Raw genomic sequence first — 19,057 nt, 5'->3', positions numbered from 1 at the left:
CCCACCATGGCACCTACATCTTTCATAGAATTCATACATTGTAATAAAAACAAAGTTTCTGGAAAAGCTCAGCAGGTCTGGCAGCATCTGTGAAGGAAAAAACAGTAAACGTTTCAGGTCCGGTGACCCTTCCTCAGAACTGAATCTGCAGTTCTTTCAGTAAAATTAAGACAAAGTTCATCACGGTTCAGTTAATGGCTCCAGAGTTTGGGGAAGGCTGATTTACGAATGACGAATACCCTGAAAATGCAGCCAGGATGACACTGCAACGCAGGGCTGCAGGATGCTAGGCTGGACACATCTGCTGAAGAAGACCGCCATGCTGGGACAAGAAGCTGGAATATCTGGACGCCGACGAAAAGAAGACTCATTTGTCTGTGTTGTATTCATGTGTGACTATATGTCTATTTGTGGATTTAAAAGGATATGGTTTAAATCGCATTGGCTTAGATTAGTAATCCTTTCTTTTACTTTTCCATTTGCTAAAGAATAGGCTGCTTGATAATCAGTAGTTAATGACAAAATGTAGTGTGAATTGGTTTCGCCTTGAAAGCAGACTGTCAGGTAAATTGATCAATTTGGTGGTTAAATTTGAATATTTACACATTCCTGAAAGCTGTGGAATGGTGGGGCTCAATTATCAATGCGCTCCTCCCAGTTAAGTCATAATTTTAAAAATGGGTTACTCAGCAAAGAACTGCTATTTTGAAAAAAACAAAGAACTGCAGATGCTGGAAATAATTCTGAAGGACCTGGAACATTAACTCTGTTTTCTCTCCACAGATGCCTGACATGCTAAGTTTCTCCAGAATTTCTGTTTTTGTTTCAGAATTCCTAGTTTGAACTGCTCTTATAGCCACAGTATTTATGTGATGGGCCCAGTTCAATTTCTGGTAAATGGTAACTTCATAAGGATATAGCAGGCCTATCTGACCTCTTTATCATTTTAAACACCTCAAGCAACTCGTCCCTTAAGCTTCTAATTATAAAAAAAGTTCTATAAACATGTAATCATAATTTAACCTTTTCATTTTTGGCATACTTCTGGCGAATCTGCACGTATCCATTCCAAGGCCAATGTAGCTTTCCTAAAATTAAAGCAGAAAATGTTAAAATATTCAGCAGGTCAGATAGCATTTATTGAGGGGGAGAAAAGTTAATGTTGCAAGCTGACCTTTGATCAGTTCTGTTGAAAAATCATTGATGTGTAACATTAACTGTCTTCTCTCCTCAATACAAACTTTGCTGCTGAATGTTTCAGCATTTTCAGATTTTATTTCAGATCCCACAACTGAGCTCAATGCTCTAGATTTGGTCTGACCAAGCCTCTGTTCAGCTGGAATGTCACTTGCATACTTTTGTATTCAAGCTCATTTGAGAAGAAAGACAAGTAATGTGTCTTTTAACAAATGTTTATCAAGCTCTCTGTCTCATGATGCTGTACTTGCTATGCTATTTTGGCCAAAAGATTTGTGTATTAGCTTTCCTTCCAGTTATCACCACATTGCCTCTGAAATCAGTGATTTAACCTCCATCTGTCCCTCAGTGACAGAATTCTTATGCTAGTAAGCAGGTTTCACATGCATGCTGATTCCCACCTCTACCTTCCACCAGCTCTCATGATCTTTCTAGTCTTGTCAACATTACATGCTAAACTAGCCACAATATCCTTAATTATTGGGAAGATGAAAGCCATTGTTTTGAACTCTGGTTACATTCCACACCCATCATCATAACCTTGTTAATTATTCCATCCTGCAAGCTTCCAAAATCTTGTGCTGTTTCAATTCTGACCTGTTGGATAACTGATGTTAATTTTCTACCACTTGGGTTTGTGCCTTGAGCTGCGTTGAGCCTCAGATCTTCCATAAATCCAACAACTTCTACATCTCTCATCCTTAACAAGAGTCCAGCATAGAATATATATCTTAACAATATTGTCTCCATTGTCACTTTGTGTCATTTTTTGTTTGACAGTATTTCAGTGTAGCTAATTGGGAGGTTTTGGAGGTAACATATAAAAACAATTTGTTGTTAACTACAGTAAGTATGACAATGTTTGTTTGGCTTCCAGCAACTTGGGTCAGTTGGTGTGGCAGCACAAATAACCATAAATGGCAGCATGGATCTCAACAAATAGTCATCTTGATAATGCAATTTTCAAAATGCACCACAGAATAATTACATAGAAATGTGAGAATCAAATAGAAACACAATAATTTGGTGTATTTCTTTTAAAATCACTTCTTTAATTTTCAAAAAGTCTCTCAAACATAATTCATACATACTTAGCACATCTTAAAGGTAACACATTCACCCACACTCCACTTTCCTTTTTGGGCTTTCGTTTCATGTTATAGTCAATTACATGTATGTAAGCTCAAAAAAATGACTAGTAAAGCTGTCAGAGTAGGTAACCAAACTGAATATGATGTTTTGGTGATAACAGAGGACTGATTTGTAAAGGGCAGAACTGGGTACTGGAGTCGTCACTTCAAGTTGCGGTCATGTTCCTGAGCCTTTTGACTTTAAGTGAAACATTGGTTTCCAGATTAATCAACAGCAGAACTGGAGTTTGGATTTTCTAGACAGGAAATTGCTGAGGAATCTATGTGTAAATTGAAATGCTGTACAGTACATCTGCAGTACTGTGTACCCTTAGCTGGAGCAACTTGCAAAATCAATAACAAAATATAAAAATGTTACTGTTTAGTTAGATATATTTTTAGAATGGAATAGCAATTTATTGTTATGTATTTTTAGAGAAAAATACGTTGAAAAGAGTATTGTGATTTATAAAAATCAGGATACAAAATGAAACTGTATGATAATGGACAAAGACACATCCCTGATAACAAGGTGTAGAGCTGGATGAACACAGCAGGCCAAGCAGCATCTTAGGAGCAGGAAAGCTGACGTTTTGGGCCTAGACCCTTCATCAGAAATCCTGGTTCCATAGCCAGGTACTAAGAAAGGTGATGTGGCTGTAGTACCTGGTTTGCTTCAGAACATGGTCAAGCAGTTTCAAGGCCGAAGAGATTACGAGAGAGTTGCAGGGGAGGGAGATCCCCTGTGGTTTGTCTGGAGGGAGGAGGGTAACTTCTTCAGGGTAGACATCCTTTAGAAGAGGCTTCACAGTGGGCTTAAAATTGTTTCAGAGGTAATAGGAACTGCAGATGCTGGAGAACCGGAGATAACAAGATGTAGAGCTGGATGAACACAGCAGGCCAAGCAGCATGAAAGAAGCAGGAAAGCTGAAGTTTTGGGCCTAGACCCATTTCTGATGAAGGGTCAGGCCCAAAACATCAGCTTCCCTGCTCCTAAGATTCTGCTTGGCCTGCTGTGTTCATCCAGCTCTACACCTTGTTATGTCAGATTCTCCAGCATCTGCAGTTCCTGCAATCTCAAAGACACATCCCTCCTTGATGTGCTCAATGCTTTCTATGCTCAGTTTGAGCAGTATACCACTGGTGTGGCAACACATGCCCGGACACACGTGTTCCCTCTGTCACTTCTTCAGAAGTTAGATCAGTCTTCCTGGGAGCCAACCCGAGGAAAGCCATGGGTCCAGACAGAGTCCCCCGCCAAGCACTTAGATCCTGTGCGGACCAGCTGGTGGAGGTATTTACCAACGTCTTCAATCTCTCCGTCCTACAAGCCAAAGTCCCCACCTGCTTCAAGAAGACCACCATCATCGCCGTACCCAAGAAAACACATGCAGTGTGTCTTAATGACTACCACCCAATAGCTCTGACTTCAATAATCATGAAGTGCTTCAAGAAGCTGTTCATGACCCACATCAGCTCTAGTCTCCCAGCCTGCCTCAATCCCCCACAATTTGCCAACTGACATGACCGGTCCGTAGAGGATGCTGTATCCCTAGCGCCGCACTTATCTCTGGAACATCTGGACATCAAAGGCATCTACGTCAGACCCCCTGCTCGTTGACTACTGCTCCGCCTTCAACACCATTATCCCCACTGGCCTAATCTCAAAACTGGTCCACCCTGTGCAACTGGATCCTCAGCTTTCTGACCCATAGGCTGCAATCAGTGACGATAGGTAACTGCACCGCCTCCACAATAACACAACACTGGACAGCCCCCCCCCCCCCGCTCCTTTGTTTACTGTAGTCCCTATACACTTAACTCTGCCAGATTCAGAATGGATGCCATCTACAAGTTTGCTGACGACACCACTGTAGTGGGACAGATATTTAAAAATGATGAGTCAAACTACAGAGGGGAGATAGAGGGCTTGGTGACGTGCAATGAGAACAGCCTCTCTCTCAAAGTTGGCCAAACTAAAGAACTGATCATTGACTTCAGAAAGAAAGGAGGACAACACACCCCCATCTACATCAATGGAACTAAGAGAGTAAAGAGCATCAAATCCCTCAGAGTGACAATAACTGACAAACCTGTCCTGAACTTCCCACGTAAGCATGACCGTTAAGAAGGCACAATAATACCTCCTCTTCCTCAGACAGATCAGGAAATTTGGCATGTCCATAATGTCCCTCTCCATCTTCTACAGATGCACCATTGAAAGTATACTGTCTGGGTACATTACAGCCTCGTCTGGCACCTGCTCTGCCGAGGACTGTAAGAAACTACAGAAGGTGGTGTGCACAGCCAAGATCATCGCAGAAATCAACCTTCTATTCATGAATTCTAATTACATGGCCTGCTGCTGTAGAAAGGTGACCAACATCATCAAATATCCATCGCACCCTGGTAATGATCTCCCACAACCTCTTCCATCAGACATAAGGTTCAGAAGCCTGAACACACGCATGAGCAGGTTCAGGAGTAGATTCTTTTTGGCCGCTACCAGACTGTTGAATGGTGTCAAGCCTTAAATAATGAAACCTGCAATGTAATCTGTGTACCTCTAAGTCTTTTTGATCTGTACATCCTTTGCTTGCTGCAATCTGCCCGTACCACTTGTAAACAAAGCTTTTCACTGTATTTCAATACACGTGACAATAAATGAATTAATCACATGGCACCTGTATTAATTACTGAAGTCATCAATAAGAATAAAAGATTTAAGACAGAGTTCATCTCCAATCCTTTGACTATCTTTTCATTAGGAAATGCATTAAAATATTATAATTTGAAACTCTTGCACATTCGAAAACCTAGTAAAATAACCTTAAAAGTGAATTAAATTTTGATATCTAAAAATTAGTGTTAGAGACAGCCATTGGAGTTTTTAGATTTACCAAGTTCCATCTAGTGGCAGAACCTGGACTGTGCAGCTAGCATGTCATGTCCCAGGACTAGTTACGCTCACCAACATCTGCCACAAGATGAAGTTCAGAGTGGGATTCGGAATTGTTATGGAGCAAGAGGAGGCTGTTTGACCCATCTTTTCTGAAGGAGCTGTCTGAGCATTTTAACATAATACTAATCTCTTGTCTTTTCCTATAATCCTGAACATTGAATCCTACACTTGCAAGTGGTGCAATCAAGATTCTAACTACTTAGTGTGTGTAAAGTATGTTTTTCCTCCCTAGTGTTTTTTTAATGCAAAGCGCTTTAAAACCATTCTCACTGATTTTCGGTCCTTTTACAAGTAGGAACAGTTTATATCTTCCACAACCCTCATGTTTTTGATTCTTTCTGTAAGTTCTCCTCTTAGCTTCCTCCACTTCAAGGAAAACAGTTGCAACTTTTCCAATCTTTCCTCGTAACTCTCATTACTGGAAGCATTCCTGTAAACCTCTTTGGCACATTCACCAAGGTATTCACATCTTTTTAAAAGTATGGCACACAGACCTGTACACGATACTCCAGCTGAGCCTAACCAGCATCCTGCTACATTCATCATCATGTCTGTGCTCTTGAACTCTCTGCTTCTGTTATTGAAGCCTAAAATATCAGATGCTTTATTAACATCTGTCTACCTATGATGGCTTGTGTATACATTCACCCAGGTCTATCTATCCTCCCCCCCCCTCCCCCCCCCAACCTTTGTAGTTCCACACTGCCTTCCTCATAGTTTGTAATCCTCCCAATTTGTGTGTCATCTGCAAACCTTGTCCCATGTATATCAAGGTCTAGATCAATTAAAAGTATCACGAGAACCAAGGATCCTAATGCCAATTCCTGGGAACTCCATTACAAACTTGTCCAAACCTGAAAAATACCCATTCATCATACCACTCTGTTCCCTGTCCCTCAACCAATTTAGTGTACATGTTACTATAGTCCCTTTTATTCTATGAGCCATCAGTTTCCTCAGATCTGTTTTGTAGTTACAAGCCTGTTTCAAATGTCTTTAAGAAGCCCTTGCGTACACCACATGAACAGCTTGTCTTCATCAACATTTGTTACCTCTTCACAAAACTACATTGAGTTAGTTAGGTCTGATTTTCTCTTAATAAATTTATGCTAAATGTTCTGAATGAGTCTACATTTTTCTATGTGACTATTCATTCTCCTCCAAGTAATTGTTTCTCAAAGGTTTTCCACCACCAAAGTTAAACGGACTTGTCTGAAATGACTGGACCTATCTTTTTAAAATTCTTTTTGAAACAAGCCATAATGCTTTTAGCTGTTCAGTGCTACTCCCAAATCAATGGACAATTGAGCGATGATTTGCTTCTGCAATTTCCGCTTTCCCTTTCTTCAGTATCCTTGGGTGCATCTCTGGTCCCATGCCTTATCAACTTCAAGTATAGGCAGCTTGTCTAATAGCTAAGCAATTTTGAATCCTTCTAGTGACTGAGTTTCCTTGCCTGTCACCATGGCCCAGGCAGCATCTGCCTCATAAGTAAAGACAGATACAAAGTATTCATTTAACATCTCAGCCATGCCTCTTGCCTGTGGGTGTGTAAATTTCCTTTTTAGTCCCTAGCTTGCCCTTCTGCTCCTTTTTACTATTCATGTATTTATGGAAGGCTTTGGGATTTCCCCTTTGTTAGCTGCTGGTTTTTTTTCTCTCAATCCTTTTTTGCTTCTTGTATTTGCTTTTTCACTTCTGAAATTTGTAGATTCAGCATTGTTCTCAATTGCATGTTCTACCTGGCACCTGTCATAAGTACATTGTTTTCTTCTTCAGCTTAACTCCTATTTGTCATACAGGATTTCTTTGTCGTAACTGTTTGCATTTCAACAGTATCTACCTTTACTGTGCTGGAACCATTTCCTCCTGAAAGCTCGCCTGTTGTTCAGCTTGTGCTTGTCCAACCAACTTTTAATTCCAATCTATCCATCCCAACTCTGTTCTTGCTCATTTAAGTTAGCTCTTTGTTGGTTGATTATTTTTACTCTGGATTCACCAGTGTCATTTTTCATTGTCATCCTAAACTGTCCCCTAAATCTTTGCCAACTGTCACTTGATCTGCTTTCCAAGAGCCGGTGCTTCCTTTTGTACTGGATTTGACACATAGTGCCGGAGGAAATTCTCCTGAACAGACAATATTGTGTGGGAATAGAAGTACATGTTCAGCCTATAAAGTCCATTCCACCATTCAATGAGATCAAGGCTAATCTAATGTTTCTCATTGCCACTTCCCTGCCTTTTCCCCATAACCCTTGTTTCGCTTACTAATGCAAAATTTCTGTGCCTCAGCCTTAATATATTTAGCGATGCAGTCTTGATAGGCCTCAGCAGTAAACAATTCCACAGATCAGCTTCCTTCTGAGAGGGACAGTGTCCTCCCCATCTCTTGTTGGGTGATCCCTTATTCTGAGATTATGCCTTAGATATCTTCAGCTCTGCTATAAGTGGGATGATAAAACCTCCGATTAAACTCACTCGTAATCTTATATGCTTCAAAAAGGTCTTCTGTCATTTTTCTAGACTCCAATGAGTCCAGGTTCAAACTACTCAATCTCCCCTCTTAAAGTCTTTCCATAACTGGAATCAATCTAGTGAACCTTCTCAGAACTGCCTCCAGTGCCAGAATATTTTTCTTTCGATGAAGGGACTGAATTGTTCACAGTACCCCAACTGTGGTCTGACTAGTGTCTTGTGTAGTTTTAGCAAGATCTCCGTTCCCAACGGAATCTCTGAATGCTTGTCCCTTGCTGCCGTTTCCACCACCACTGTCCCAGTTTATATATAGGTGGTTGGAGTCTCGCATTGTAACTATGATGATTACACTTATGCATCTTTTCCTTGCAGTTTTTTTTCTTTATTTGTTTACAGGATGAGTGTGTCACTGGCTAGACCAGCAATTATTGCCCATCCCTAACTGCCCAGAGAGCAGTTAAGATTCAACTACGTTGCTGTGGATCTGGGCTCTTAAGCAGGCCAGACCAGTTAAGGATGGCAGTTTGTTTCCCTAAAGGGGACATTAATGAACCAAATGGGCTTTACTGCCAATCGACAGTAGATTCATGACCATCACTCAATGCTTAATTCTAGATATTTATTGGATTCAAATTCCACCATCTGCCATAGTGGGACTTGAACCCAAGTCTCCAAAATGTTATCTGGGTCTCTGGATTAATGGTTCAGCAATAAAATCACTAGGCCATCACTTCCCCTTGTTGGTGGGAACAGGATATTGAGTTTCATGATCAGCCATTATCATAATGAATGGCGGAGAAACTTGAAGGACCAAATGGCCTACTCCTGCTATTTTCTGTATTTCTATAGGGACTTACCATATTAAGTATTCCAGGATACAGGGTGTTCAGAATAGATAGGGAAGAAAAGAAAGGAGGAAAAGTGGCAGTATTAATTAATGAGAATACTTTGGTCTTGGGGAGGGAGAGAGAGAGATGCCCTGTTGGTTTCAAGGTACGGGATAGGTTACTTGGGGTGGGGGCAGGGAATGGGTAGGATCCTCTTCGACGGGTCAGTGCAGACTTGATGGGCAGATTTGCACTATCTGTACTGTACACATTCTGTGATTCACTATAGGGTCTATTTGACTGTAGTTAAGAAACAAAGATGCTGCCACACTACTGACTGCTAGCCATAGGCCACTAGTTAGCAGTAGGAGGAGGAAATTTGCTGAAGTACTTAAACCATAGGGTAATAATAACTGGGGACTTCCATTATCCTAATAGACTGGGATAGCAATAATGAAAAAGGCACAGATTTGGAGTGTTTCTTGTCAGTTTGTTTCTAAACCTTTAGGTAGGTGAGATTGTGTGAATCAGGTTTAACTGAGTGACGTTGATTTAAATTAACATGCAATGGAATCAAAGATTCACAGCGAAAACTCTAACAGAGCAATGGGCTGCCTTCAGGGTGGAGATGATTCAGTCAAGGTACGTTCATATGAGGGAAGATAGGACAAACAAAGCTAGAGATCCCTGCATAACCAAAGAGATAGTAAGATTAGGCAGACAAAAGATACATATGACAGATTAATAATGTATGTCAGGATCAGGCTGAATTTAGGAATTTCAGAGTAAAGTTTAAAAACTAATCAGAATAGCAAAGAGAAAGTATAAGAGGAGGCTGCCAGCCAACGTAGAGGTTAATCCAGAAATCTTCCCTAGGACTATAAATAGGTTGTGCTGATTAACGACTGGAAGAGCAGTTTATGCATAGGCAGAGGACATGGCTGAGGCACTAAATGAGTATTTGACATCTTCCTTGGTTAAAAATAATGCAAAGTTGTAGTGATAGTTGGAATATTGCTTGGACTAAACATTAATATAGGAGACAGTAGAAAGCCTGCTTGGACTTAATTTTAGGTTATCAGGACTGGATGGTGTATAAACAAGATACTGAAGAAATTGCAAAGGTATTGATGGAAAATATGCTATTTTCCTTATATAGGGGAGTGTGGCATAGAACTAGAGAATTGGAAATGTTAAACCCTCTTCCAAAAAGCATCTACAACTAAATCCAGAAGTTACAGGCCAATTTAGCCTTGGTGGAAAACTTTTTGGAAGCAACGGACCAGCACCAAGTTAATTGACACTTGGAAAGGTACTGACTAACTGAGGAAACCCAGCACCATCGAATGAAAGAGCTCAAAATCAACCATCCATTCAACCACAATCTGTAGGCTGATGGCCTAACAAATCCTTCATTGAGTTCATCCTGATTCAGTGAGGACTGTAGGAGAACATGTCGCATGCTTCACCAGGCATACCGAAAAATAAGATGCTTACCTAGTGAAGCTACAGCAGAGAATTATTTCTGTGCTAAACAGTGTGCATTAGACAAAGATGAGCAATCCCATAATCAACAGATAACCTTAAAGCTCTGTAGTTTTACTACATCCATTCATGACAGAAAAGGACAATTAGCTAACCAGAGGAGGAGTCTCAACAAACATCCCTATCCTCAACGATGGGGGGAGCCCAGTAGATCAGTGCCAAAGTTTGTAAATGTTTACAAGTCTAAACACCCAGAAGTTCTGAGTGGATGATCCATCTTAGCCTTCTCCTGAGGTTCCCACCATCCCTAATACTAGCCTTCGGTCAGTTTGATTCGTTGCCTGTAATGTCAAGAAATGGCTGAAGAACCTGGATGTAACAAAGGTCATGAGCAAGATCCTAGCTTGTTGCATTGAAGACTTGTACTTGAGAACTAACTGCATCCATATCCAAGCTGTCCCTGTACAGCTATTGTATTGACGTCTAGATATTTTCTAATCATCCTGTTCAGATGTTATTACACACCTCTGGAGCTGGTGGTACTTGAACCTGGTCCTCCTGGTGCAAAGGTAGAGATATTATTGCTGTGCCACAAGAGTCCTTTTAAATATTGACATCTGCGTATTTTCTAATCACGCTGTTCAAAGATGTTATTACCTCTCTTTGGTGCAGGTGAGACTTGAACCTAGATCTCCTGGCTCAAAAGACACTACCACTGTGTTACAAGAGCCCCAGTATTGTCATCTGTCCAATTATATGGAAATGTGCTCAGGTGTGTCCTGTCCATAAGCAAGTGGACTCTTGTGGTGCAATGGTATTGCCCCTACCTCTGAGCTAGGAGACCTGGGTTCAAGACCCACCTGCCTCAGTAGTGTCATAACATGCCTGAACAGGGTTATTTAAAATAAAACAAATCCCGTCCAAGAGGGCTGTTGTAGTGTAATGACAATGTCTCTACTTCCAAGCCAAGAGACCAGGTCCAAGCCCCACTTGCAAGTTTGAAGTTAGGGGAATTGAAGGTGGAAAGAAGATGCCAGGGGAAGTGTCCAATGATTAGAGTATTACATAATATAAGGAAGATGAAACAAAAACAGAAACTGCTAGAGAAACTCAGCAAGTCTGGCAGCATCTGTGGACAGAGAAACAGAATTGATGTTTCAAATGTGGTGCATCTCCCCTTCAGAAAGGAAAGGGACTGGAAATCAGTGCTTTTATGCTATTAAGAGGTGGAAGAGGAGCAAATCGAACAGATGGTGATGTTATCCAGAACAAAAGACAAAAGGGGGTGCTAATGGTGGTTACAGAGAAATAAAAATGTAATTAGATGTAAATGATAGAAGTGAAAAGAAGAAAATATACTGTTCTGCTGAAACATTGGGTTTGGTGAGGAATGTGGTTTATCCCATAGTCCACTAGTTTCGGATGGAAAGTAAATGTTGGTCTGCAGTGGCAACTATGTCCTCTAAGCGAAAAACCATTCTCTCTATCATCCTTCCTGCCTATGTTCTTGTTATTTCTGTTTGAAAATATCTGATCTACATATAACAGCACCAGACTAGTTTATCAGGTGTTTCCAATAATGCTGGTGCTTACAGCTGTGCACCTCATTTGGTTCTGATCTGCCATCAACCAGCTTTAAGAATTTAAGATCATGAAAAGTTATGAATTAAAATATTGTTTGTGTTCATTCCTAATTCTTCCTTATCCAAGTTGTTAACACAAGGAAAGTCTGAGAAGAGGATTATGGAGAATTCCCACACTGAAATTGTGCCAGTTTATAAATACATTCAGGTATTTACTTAGTCAGTTTTTAATCCACTTCACATCATTTCATTTTATAAGGTATTTCTACTGGCATTTATTTAAGCTGGATACCTTTTGTTGTTTATTCATTTTGTGGGCTGTGGGTGTCACATCCAAATGGCCAGCATTTATTGCCCATCTTGAGTTGCCCTTGAGAAGGTGGTGTTGAGCTGCCATCTTGAACCACTGCAGTCTTCTAGCCGTAGATTGACCCACAATGCCATGGGGGGGGGTGGGAATTCAGGATTTTTGACCCAGCGACATTGAGGGAACCGCGATATATTTCCAACTCAGGATAGTGAGTAGCTTGGAGCAGGAACTTAGAGGTGGTGGTGTTCCCATGTATTGGCTGCCCTTGTCCTTTAGATGGAAGTAGTTGTGGGTTTGAAAGGTGCTGTCTGAGGATCTTTGGTGAATTTCTGCTGTGCATCTTGTAGATAGTAGCACCAGTGTGTACTGAGTGTCGGTGGTGAAAGGAGTGGATGCTTGTGGATGTGGTGCCACTCAAGTCGGCTGCTTAGTCCTAGATGGTGTCAAGCTTCTTCAGTGTTGTAGGAGTTGCATTCATCCAGGCAAGTGGTGAGTATTCCGTCACACTCCTGACTTGAGCCTTGTAGATGGTGGACAGGCTTTGAGGAGTCAGGAGGTGAGATATTTGCTGCATATTCCTAGCATCTCACCTGCTGTTGTAGCCACTGCATTTGTGTGGTGAGTCCAGTTGAGTTTCTGATCAGTGATAGCTCCCAGGATATTGATAGTGGGGGATTCAGTGATGGTAACACTATTGAATGTCAAGAGGTAGTGGTTAGATGGCCTGTAATTAGTGCTGGTCATAGCCTGGCGTTAGTGTGGTATGATAGTTACTTGCCACTTGTCAGCCCAAGTCTAGATATTGTTCAGATTCTGTTGCATTTGGACACACTGCTTCAGTGTCTGAGGAGTCACGAATGGTGCTTAACATTGTGCAATCATCAGCGAAATCTCCACTTTGGACCTTATGATGGAGGGAAGGTCATTGATGAAGCAGTTTAAAGATGGTTGGGCCTAGGACACTACCCTGAGGAGCTCCTGAAGGGATGTTTCCTGACCTCCAACAACCACGACGATCTTCCAATGTGTCAGGTATGACTCCAACCACCGAGAGTTTGCCCTGTGATTCCACTTTTGCTGGGGTTCCTTGATGCCACACTCGGTTGAAAGTATCCTTGATGCCAAGGACTGTCACTGTCACATCACTTCTGGAATTAATTCAGAGGTGTTGAATAATGTCTCTTGCTGACTTGTCATATCCGTGAAATACTTGTGTAAGTGATTGAAATATAACCTGGTAAATTTCTTTATATCTATTAAGTAATCCTGGTTATTTGTGCATGTAATAGGCCTAGAATTTAAATGTTATGCTTTAGTCTTGATCAACACTTTCAAAAACATTGTTTATTTTGGGCTGCCATCAACTTTTTTTTTCTGTTTATTAGGTTGAATTCAATTAAGACCATAGTAATGGACAGTCTAGAAGCTATTAATCATGTAACTTACCTGGATTTACGAGACAATCTGCTGACTGAACTTGACTTAAGCGTAATTGCAAGTATTGAGCATCTGCATTGTGAGCGCAACAATCTGACCACCCTCACATTAAGTGGATTTTCTTTGAGGACATTGTATGCTGGTTCCAACCGTAAGTCAATATATTTTGAACAATTTGACCACGTTCTGCCAAGGTACTTCTAAAGCCTGAATTTTCCCTTGTTTAATTGACTGAGTAATTCATAGTAGGTAGCTATTTGCCTGAATTTTTATGCACTAGCTCTCCAAATGATCAATTCGTAGAATAGAATCCCTGCAGTGTGGAAACCGGCCCTTCAGCCCAAGAGGTCTACACCAATACTCCGAAGGGCAACTCACCCAAATTCACCCCCCTAAACTTCCCCTTTCCCTGTAACCCTGCATTTCCCATCGCTAACACATCAATTAGTCTTATATTGTTTTGAATTCTATATTACCTTCCCTGTAGTTCATAATGCTTCAAGCATGTATGTTTTCTACCCATTTTGAAATTGTGCTCTGTCACTAAGGTCTGCGTCATTAATATATATCAGGAAAACTAAAGGTCCAAACACTAACTACTAGGGAACTTACACAACAGGCTTTCCTTTAGTCTGAAAACATCCATCGACCACTGCTATCTGATTCTTCTCACTGAGGCAGTTTTGTGTCCTTGTTGTAACAGTCCTTTTAGCCCACATGTTATAAGTTTGCTCACAAGTCAGTTGTGCAATTCACAAGTTTATTAAGTAATATGAATTATTACGGTATAGATTTCAGAACCTTTGGGTAATCCAGTAAACTACAGATGTGTTGGAACTTAGATTTCTCCAGACTGGAACAGCGTAACAAAAATAATGCTCCCCTTTTAAACGGTGCTTAAAACCTGGTTGTTTTGTACTCTCATATATGATGTAATCGTGGTGAAGGAGCAATGAATATTTATATTCAACTTGTATTCTCATTGTTGACTGGAATTTCCATTCGAAAGATCCATCTTAATAACTTATTTTGAATGTTTGCTTAGAATTAACAACACTGAGCATCTATCCACTTCCTGGTCAATTGATTCATCTTGATCTCTCTAGGTGAGTGTATATCTATCTGTTTTCATGTTGCCGTTGCTTCTTTAGAAAATTACCTTAAATCTGTGCCCCCTCATTCTCAAATCTTTTATGATTGAAATGAGTTTGTCTGATCTACTCTGTCCACATCCCTCATAATTTTAGATACCTCTTCAAAGTTTTGGTGAAGATCTTTAGCTCAGGTTGTGGGTAAGTTGCTAACTTGCTCGCCAACCTGGGTTGTTCTCGTTCAGACATTTCATCATCCAACATGGGGACGAAATGTCTGAACGAGAACAAGCCAGCTCGGTAAGCAAGTCAACAACGTCACTCTCTGATGAAGGGTCTAGGCCCGAAACGTCAGCTTTTGTGCTCCTGAGATGCTGCTTGGCCTGTTGTGTTCATCCAGCCTCACATTTTATTATCAACGTCACTTTAAATACCTCTAACAGATTTCTTGTCAGCTGCCTTTTCTCCAAACAGTATATGTGTATAAATAGACTTGTCAAATACTACTCCAGTGATTTTAAAATGGTCACAGCATATGGATGAGTTTACAAAATATGGTTTTTCAGGTAAAAATCAACAATTTGTTGTATTATGATCAAATGATCTTGTTTTACCTCAATAGGAACAGACTGGAATCTGTGCCTGACTGGGTATGTGATGCCAAGAAACTTGAGCTGCTGGATGTTAGTCATAATCTGATTGCAGAATTACCTATGAGGTGAGAAAGGACAATAGTGCTCAACTGATGTTTGTGACTAAGGCACAGTTTCAGTTAATAAACTCATGTCGCTACTTTTTAATATTACCTATTCACAAATGAGTAACGTGATATATGAATTTTAGTGTGTGGGTATGATGCTAGATACGTAAGCCCTATGTCCCAAAAACTGGCAGACTGTATCAAAAAGCATATCCTTTAGACTGTTTGCCATAGCATGGTATTGACCATAGCCAAGTAGCCCATGCTTGCATAACTTGCAACAAAATGTCCATAAATCTCAGTGATTTGTGATTGGACATCGTAGCTAAATAATTCTGGCTCTGCAAAGAATTTCGCAGACAACAAATTTAGGATTGTCACTTGGGCTTGCAAGGTGGGTGCACTTGCAACTGCTGCAAGCTACATATTAATGCACAAGGCCCTGTACTTTGCAGACAGAAAGAACTGCAATATTAAAAAAAAATTAACACAGCATGCCCAAGTGATTTGGCCTACTCTTACTCCTGTTTCAGACATTCTTAAAATGATACCAAAAAGGACATTGCTGAATTCTTTTAAATTTAGCTTATGAGTAGCTGAAACTGGCAGCAGAGACTAGAAAGAAAGTTGCTATTTGCCTTATACATGCTGTTGCTCTGCTTCACCTCTGTCCAGTGTAATGCTTTGCCTTAGACTGCTTTTTCTATCTTCCAGTGGGGGCAAATGTATCAAAGATTAAAGTGTCTGATGTTTATAGATGGGGGAGCACTGGACTGATTGAAAAGTGGAATAAAAAATGTTTATTCGGGAAGATTTGTATTCTTTGGGGGTGAAAATGATGAATTATATGCTAAAGTTTATTTTGAGAAAATGTAGCAAGGTGGTGATTGGAAAGTCTCTTTTTACACATGAAATGGGACAGGATTAAATTTATGATACTTTCCTTCGGATTAAAAAAGATATTATTTGAGTTCAGATTAGAAATAATGTCCCTTTGTACATATTACAAGTGTCTTGCCAGCACCCATTGAACCAAACTGCCATATGAATCCTTCTGGTTGGGAGGACAGAAAACAGAATGTGGTAAGGCTACCTCATGAGAAAAATATTTTTATTTGTTGTTTGCCTCAGATTACTCTGCAGCTTGAGCCTTCAGAAGCTTTTAGCTGGGCACAACCATCTTCAGAGTCTTCCCAGTCACCTAGAGCACACACCTCTGGAAATTTTTGATGTACAACATAATCGACTAAGTGAGCTTCCAGAGTTACTTTTCCTCAAGGCTTTGAAGTAAGTAAAACATTTTGCAAATTACGTGGAAGGATTATATTGAGAGGGGTGTTTGGCCGAAGACCCAGAAACCAACAAGACAGTTGAATAATGCATTAATTATCTAAATATCTGTGTGTATCTAATGTTTGAAATTATTTAATACTATTTTAACTGATTTGTTATCATGACAAATTTATAAGAATTGTAACATAAGTGGAGATGTTCGGGTCTTTTTTATTTCCTTTGTTTAAGCATACCATATTCTTTGGCTTAAAAGGAATTTTGTTTTAATCATGGAAATGGATGCTGCATTTGTCTTGTGCTGTTATTTGGTCGATATTTCTTTTTTCCAGTGTTACCAATGTGGCTAAAATTTAGATTGCTATGTAATGGTAGTTTGTTAACCTCAAAACTGCTGCACATAGTTGCATGAATACAGTAGTGTCAAACAACTTACTAACTGATGTTTTTGTTTCTGACACCTCAACTCAAATCACAAATTAACATGCATACTCCTGTCTAATGTTCAGTGACTACTATGTAAGTTTATTCGAAATAATTAGTATGACTTAGTGTAGTGCAAACAATAAATGAACATGTAAAAAAAACTTTGAGAAACTAATTTGTCAACCATGATATATGGAATTGTATGTTTTAGAAACAGTTTCAGTTTTCTTGTGCAAACTAATAGTTTGTTCATTATGATTTTCAAAAAAGGCTTTAGATTAAAATCATCTGTGAGGATCTTCAGAGGAGAGAAGCTCAGGAACAGAACTGGAAATAATAGCTTTATGTACAGTGATGAGATCATAGCACAGGGAAGGATAGAGTTAATTTCAAGAGTTGGTGTTTGGTTTCAGCTGGGTATTAGAAGGGGAGATAGGCAACAATAGCGCCATTCTTGTCGTCAAAATCTCTTGAAAATGTTTGGGTGGACCTGAGAGAATGGTTCTGCAAGCTCAGAGCTTATCAAGGAGCTAAGTATTAGGGAGAGGTTAGGTCCAGAGGTAACTGAAATATGAATGAAAATTCCAGCAGTGGATGTGCTGAAAGAGACTTGTATAAAGCAAAATATTGCAGATGCTGGAAATCTGAAACAAGCATAGAGAATACTGGAGGAGTCAACCAGGTCTGACAGGAAATGAAAGGAACAGGAAAACTCTTCTTCAGAAGTAGTGTCGTAACTGACACAAAGTTTTCACTCTGTTTCTCACTCAGCAGATAATGTGAGTTCTTGAGTTTCTCCAGCATTCTCTGAACTTGTTTGTGAAAGAGACTTGTGTTGCTTCCTCAAATAGAAATACAAGCAGTGTTGTATCACTGTTTTTCCACACCAGAATTATGTCCAATAACTCCAAAAGTGCAAACCGTTCTTCATCACTTCTAGAATATTTAAAATAGGAGTAGAAAGAATTGTAAATGGAGGATGGGGTTGTAGGGCCATTCTCATTCCTTTTCTCAGCTTGCTACAATCTCTCCTTTAAACTATAGGAGATGCATTGCCTGGTAAAACTGATAAAGTAACCAAATGTAAATAAATTTAACTGTAAACAAGAAGTCATTATTTTAACATTCTGCTATGCTCTTCCAGGCAGTGAACACGTGAAGTTTTAATATCATCAGTCATTAAAATGAACCTTTAGAAGTTTCATGTCTCAGTATCATCTGGAAGGTGTATTCCACAAAATGATATCTTACTGTATTCCACCAGTATTTTGGTGGTGTGTGTGTCATCGTGCAATGACAGGCAGGTTGCAGAGCCTATCTGACTTGCGGTTACTTTGCCAATCTTTTACTGTCATTGTATCAAATTCTTAAAACCCTCTGCCATCAGTATGTAGACAACACTAATTCATGAGAAAAGCTATCATCACTTTCTCTACTGGGGATTGACAGTAAACTTTAGTCTTGCCAGCAATGCCCGAACTCAGGAATAAAAGAACCAATATTTCAACATCCTATAAAATTTACTTTGATTTCTTTTAGCTTGCGATGTCTCAATGTATCTGCAAACAATCTGGAATCACTACCTCCTAGCAGTGATACTGAAGACAGTCTCAGTGTATTGCAAGAACTTTATTTAACAGGAAATAACCTTACTGATAAGTGCGTTCCAGTGCTGACTGGGCACCCACGTCTTCGTGTCCTTCATATGGCTTACAACCAACTTCAGTCATTTCCAGCCAGGTAAAGCACTTTTCTCTTTGTAGAAAACCTGTTCATCAAAAATTTTAGACTGATTGATTTGAAAGTTATCCACCTAGAAAGGATATTGCAGAATACAGTTCCTTCTAAAACCTACATCAATAATGTACACTCTTAGTGATGAAGGTTGCTGTTGTAGCAAAAATCCATCTCTTAGTTCAGCAAAATTTGACTGCAATGTTACTAGCAGTTATGAAAGACTACACAATTTCCTTTAACTTAATGACATCCACGTAAGTTCACTTTGGGATCTTCAAAGAGAGGAGATATTCATTCCATTCATTAGACTATGTTGGATTCAAAGCTAGGCATCAGATATAGAAAAGTAAAAAGTTAATTTCCAAAAATATTTTCTTATTTACCTGTTTTGGGATGTTATTTCTTAC

The 19,057-nt window shown here is 39.8% G+C and overlaps 1 protein-coding gene across 2 annotated transcripts in view; it reads left to right on the top strand.

The window, feature by feature from the left end:
* Window positions 1-19,057, top strand: part of LOC125459870 (PH domain leucine-rich repeat-containing protein phosphatase 2-like) — a 126,626-nt gene that overhangs the window by 88,311 nt on the left and 19,258 nt on the right. For both annotated transcript variants that reach the window (XM_048546836.2, XM_048546835.2), the window contains 5 exons: window positions 13,355-13,557; window positions 14,452-14,512; window positions 15,120-15,215; window positions 16,329-16,484; window positions 18,453-18,653. In XM_048546836.2, coding sequence (XP_048402793.2) covers window positions 13,355-13,557; window positions 14,452-14,512; window positions 15,120-15,215; window positions 16,329-16,484; window positions 18,453-18,653 — 717 coding nt within the window. The remainder of the gene's footprint in view (window positions 1-13,354; window positions 13,558-14,451; window positions 14,513-15,119; window positions 15,216-16,328; window positions 16,485-18,452; window positions 18,654-19,057) is intronic.

The sequence above is a fragment of the Stegostoma tigrinum genome, chromosome 16, assembly GCF_030684315.1.
Source record: "Stegostoma tigrinum isolate sSteTig4 chromosome 16, sSteTig4.hap1, whole genome shotgun sequence".
NCBI classification, from domain to species: Eukaryota; Metazoa; Chordata; class Chondrichthyes; order Orectolobiformes; family Stegostomatidae; genus Stegostoma; species Stegostoma tigrinum.
This window is presented reverse-complemented; position numbering and strand designations above follow the sequence as displayed.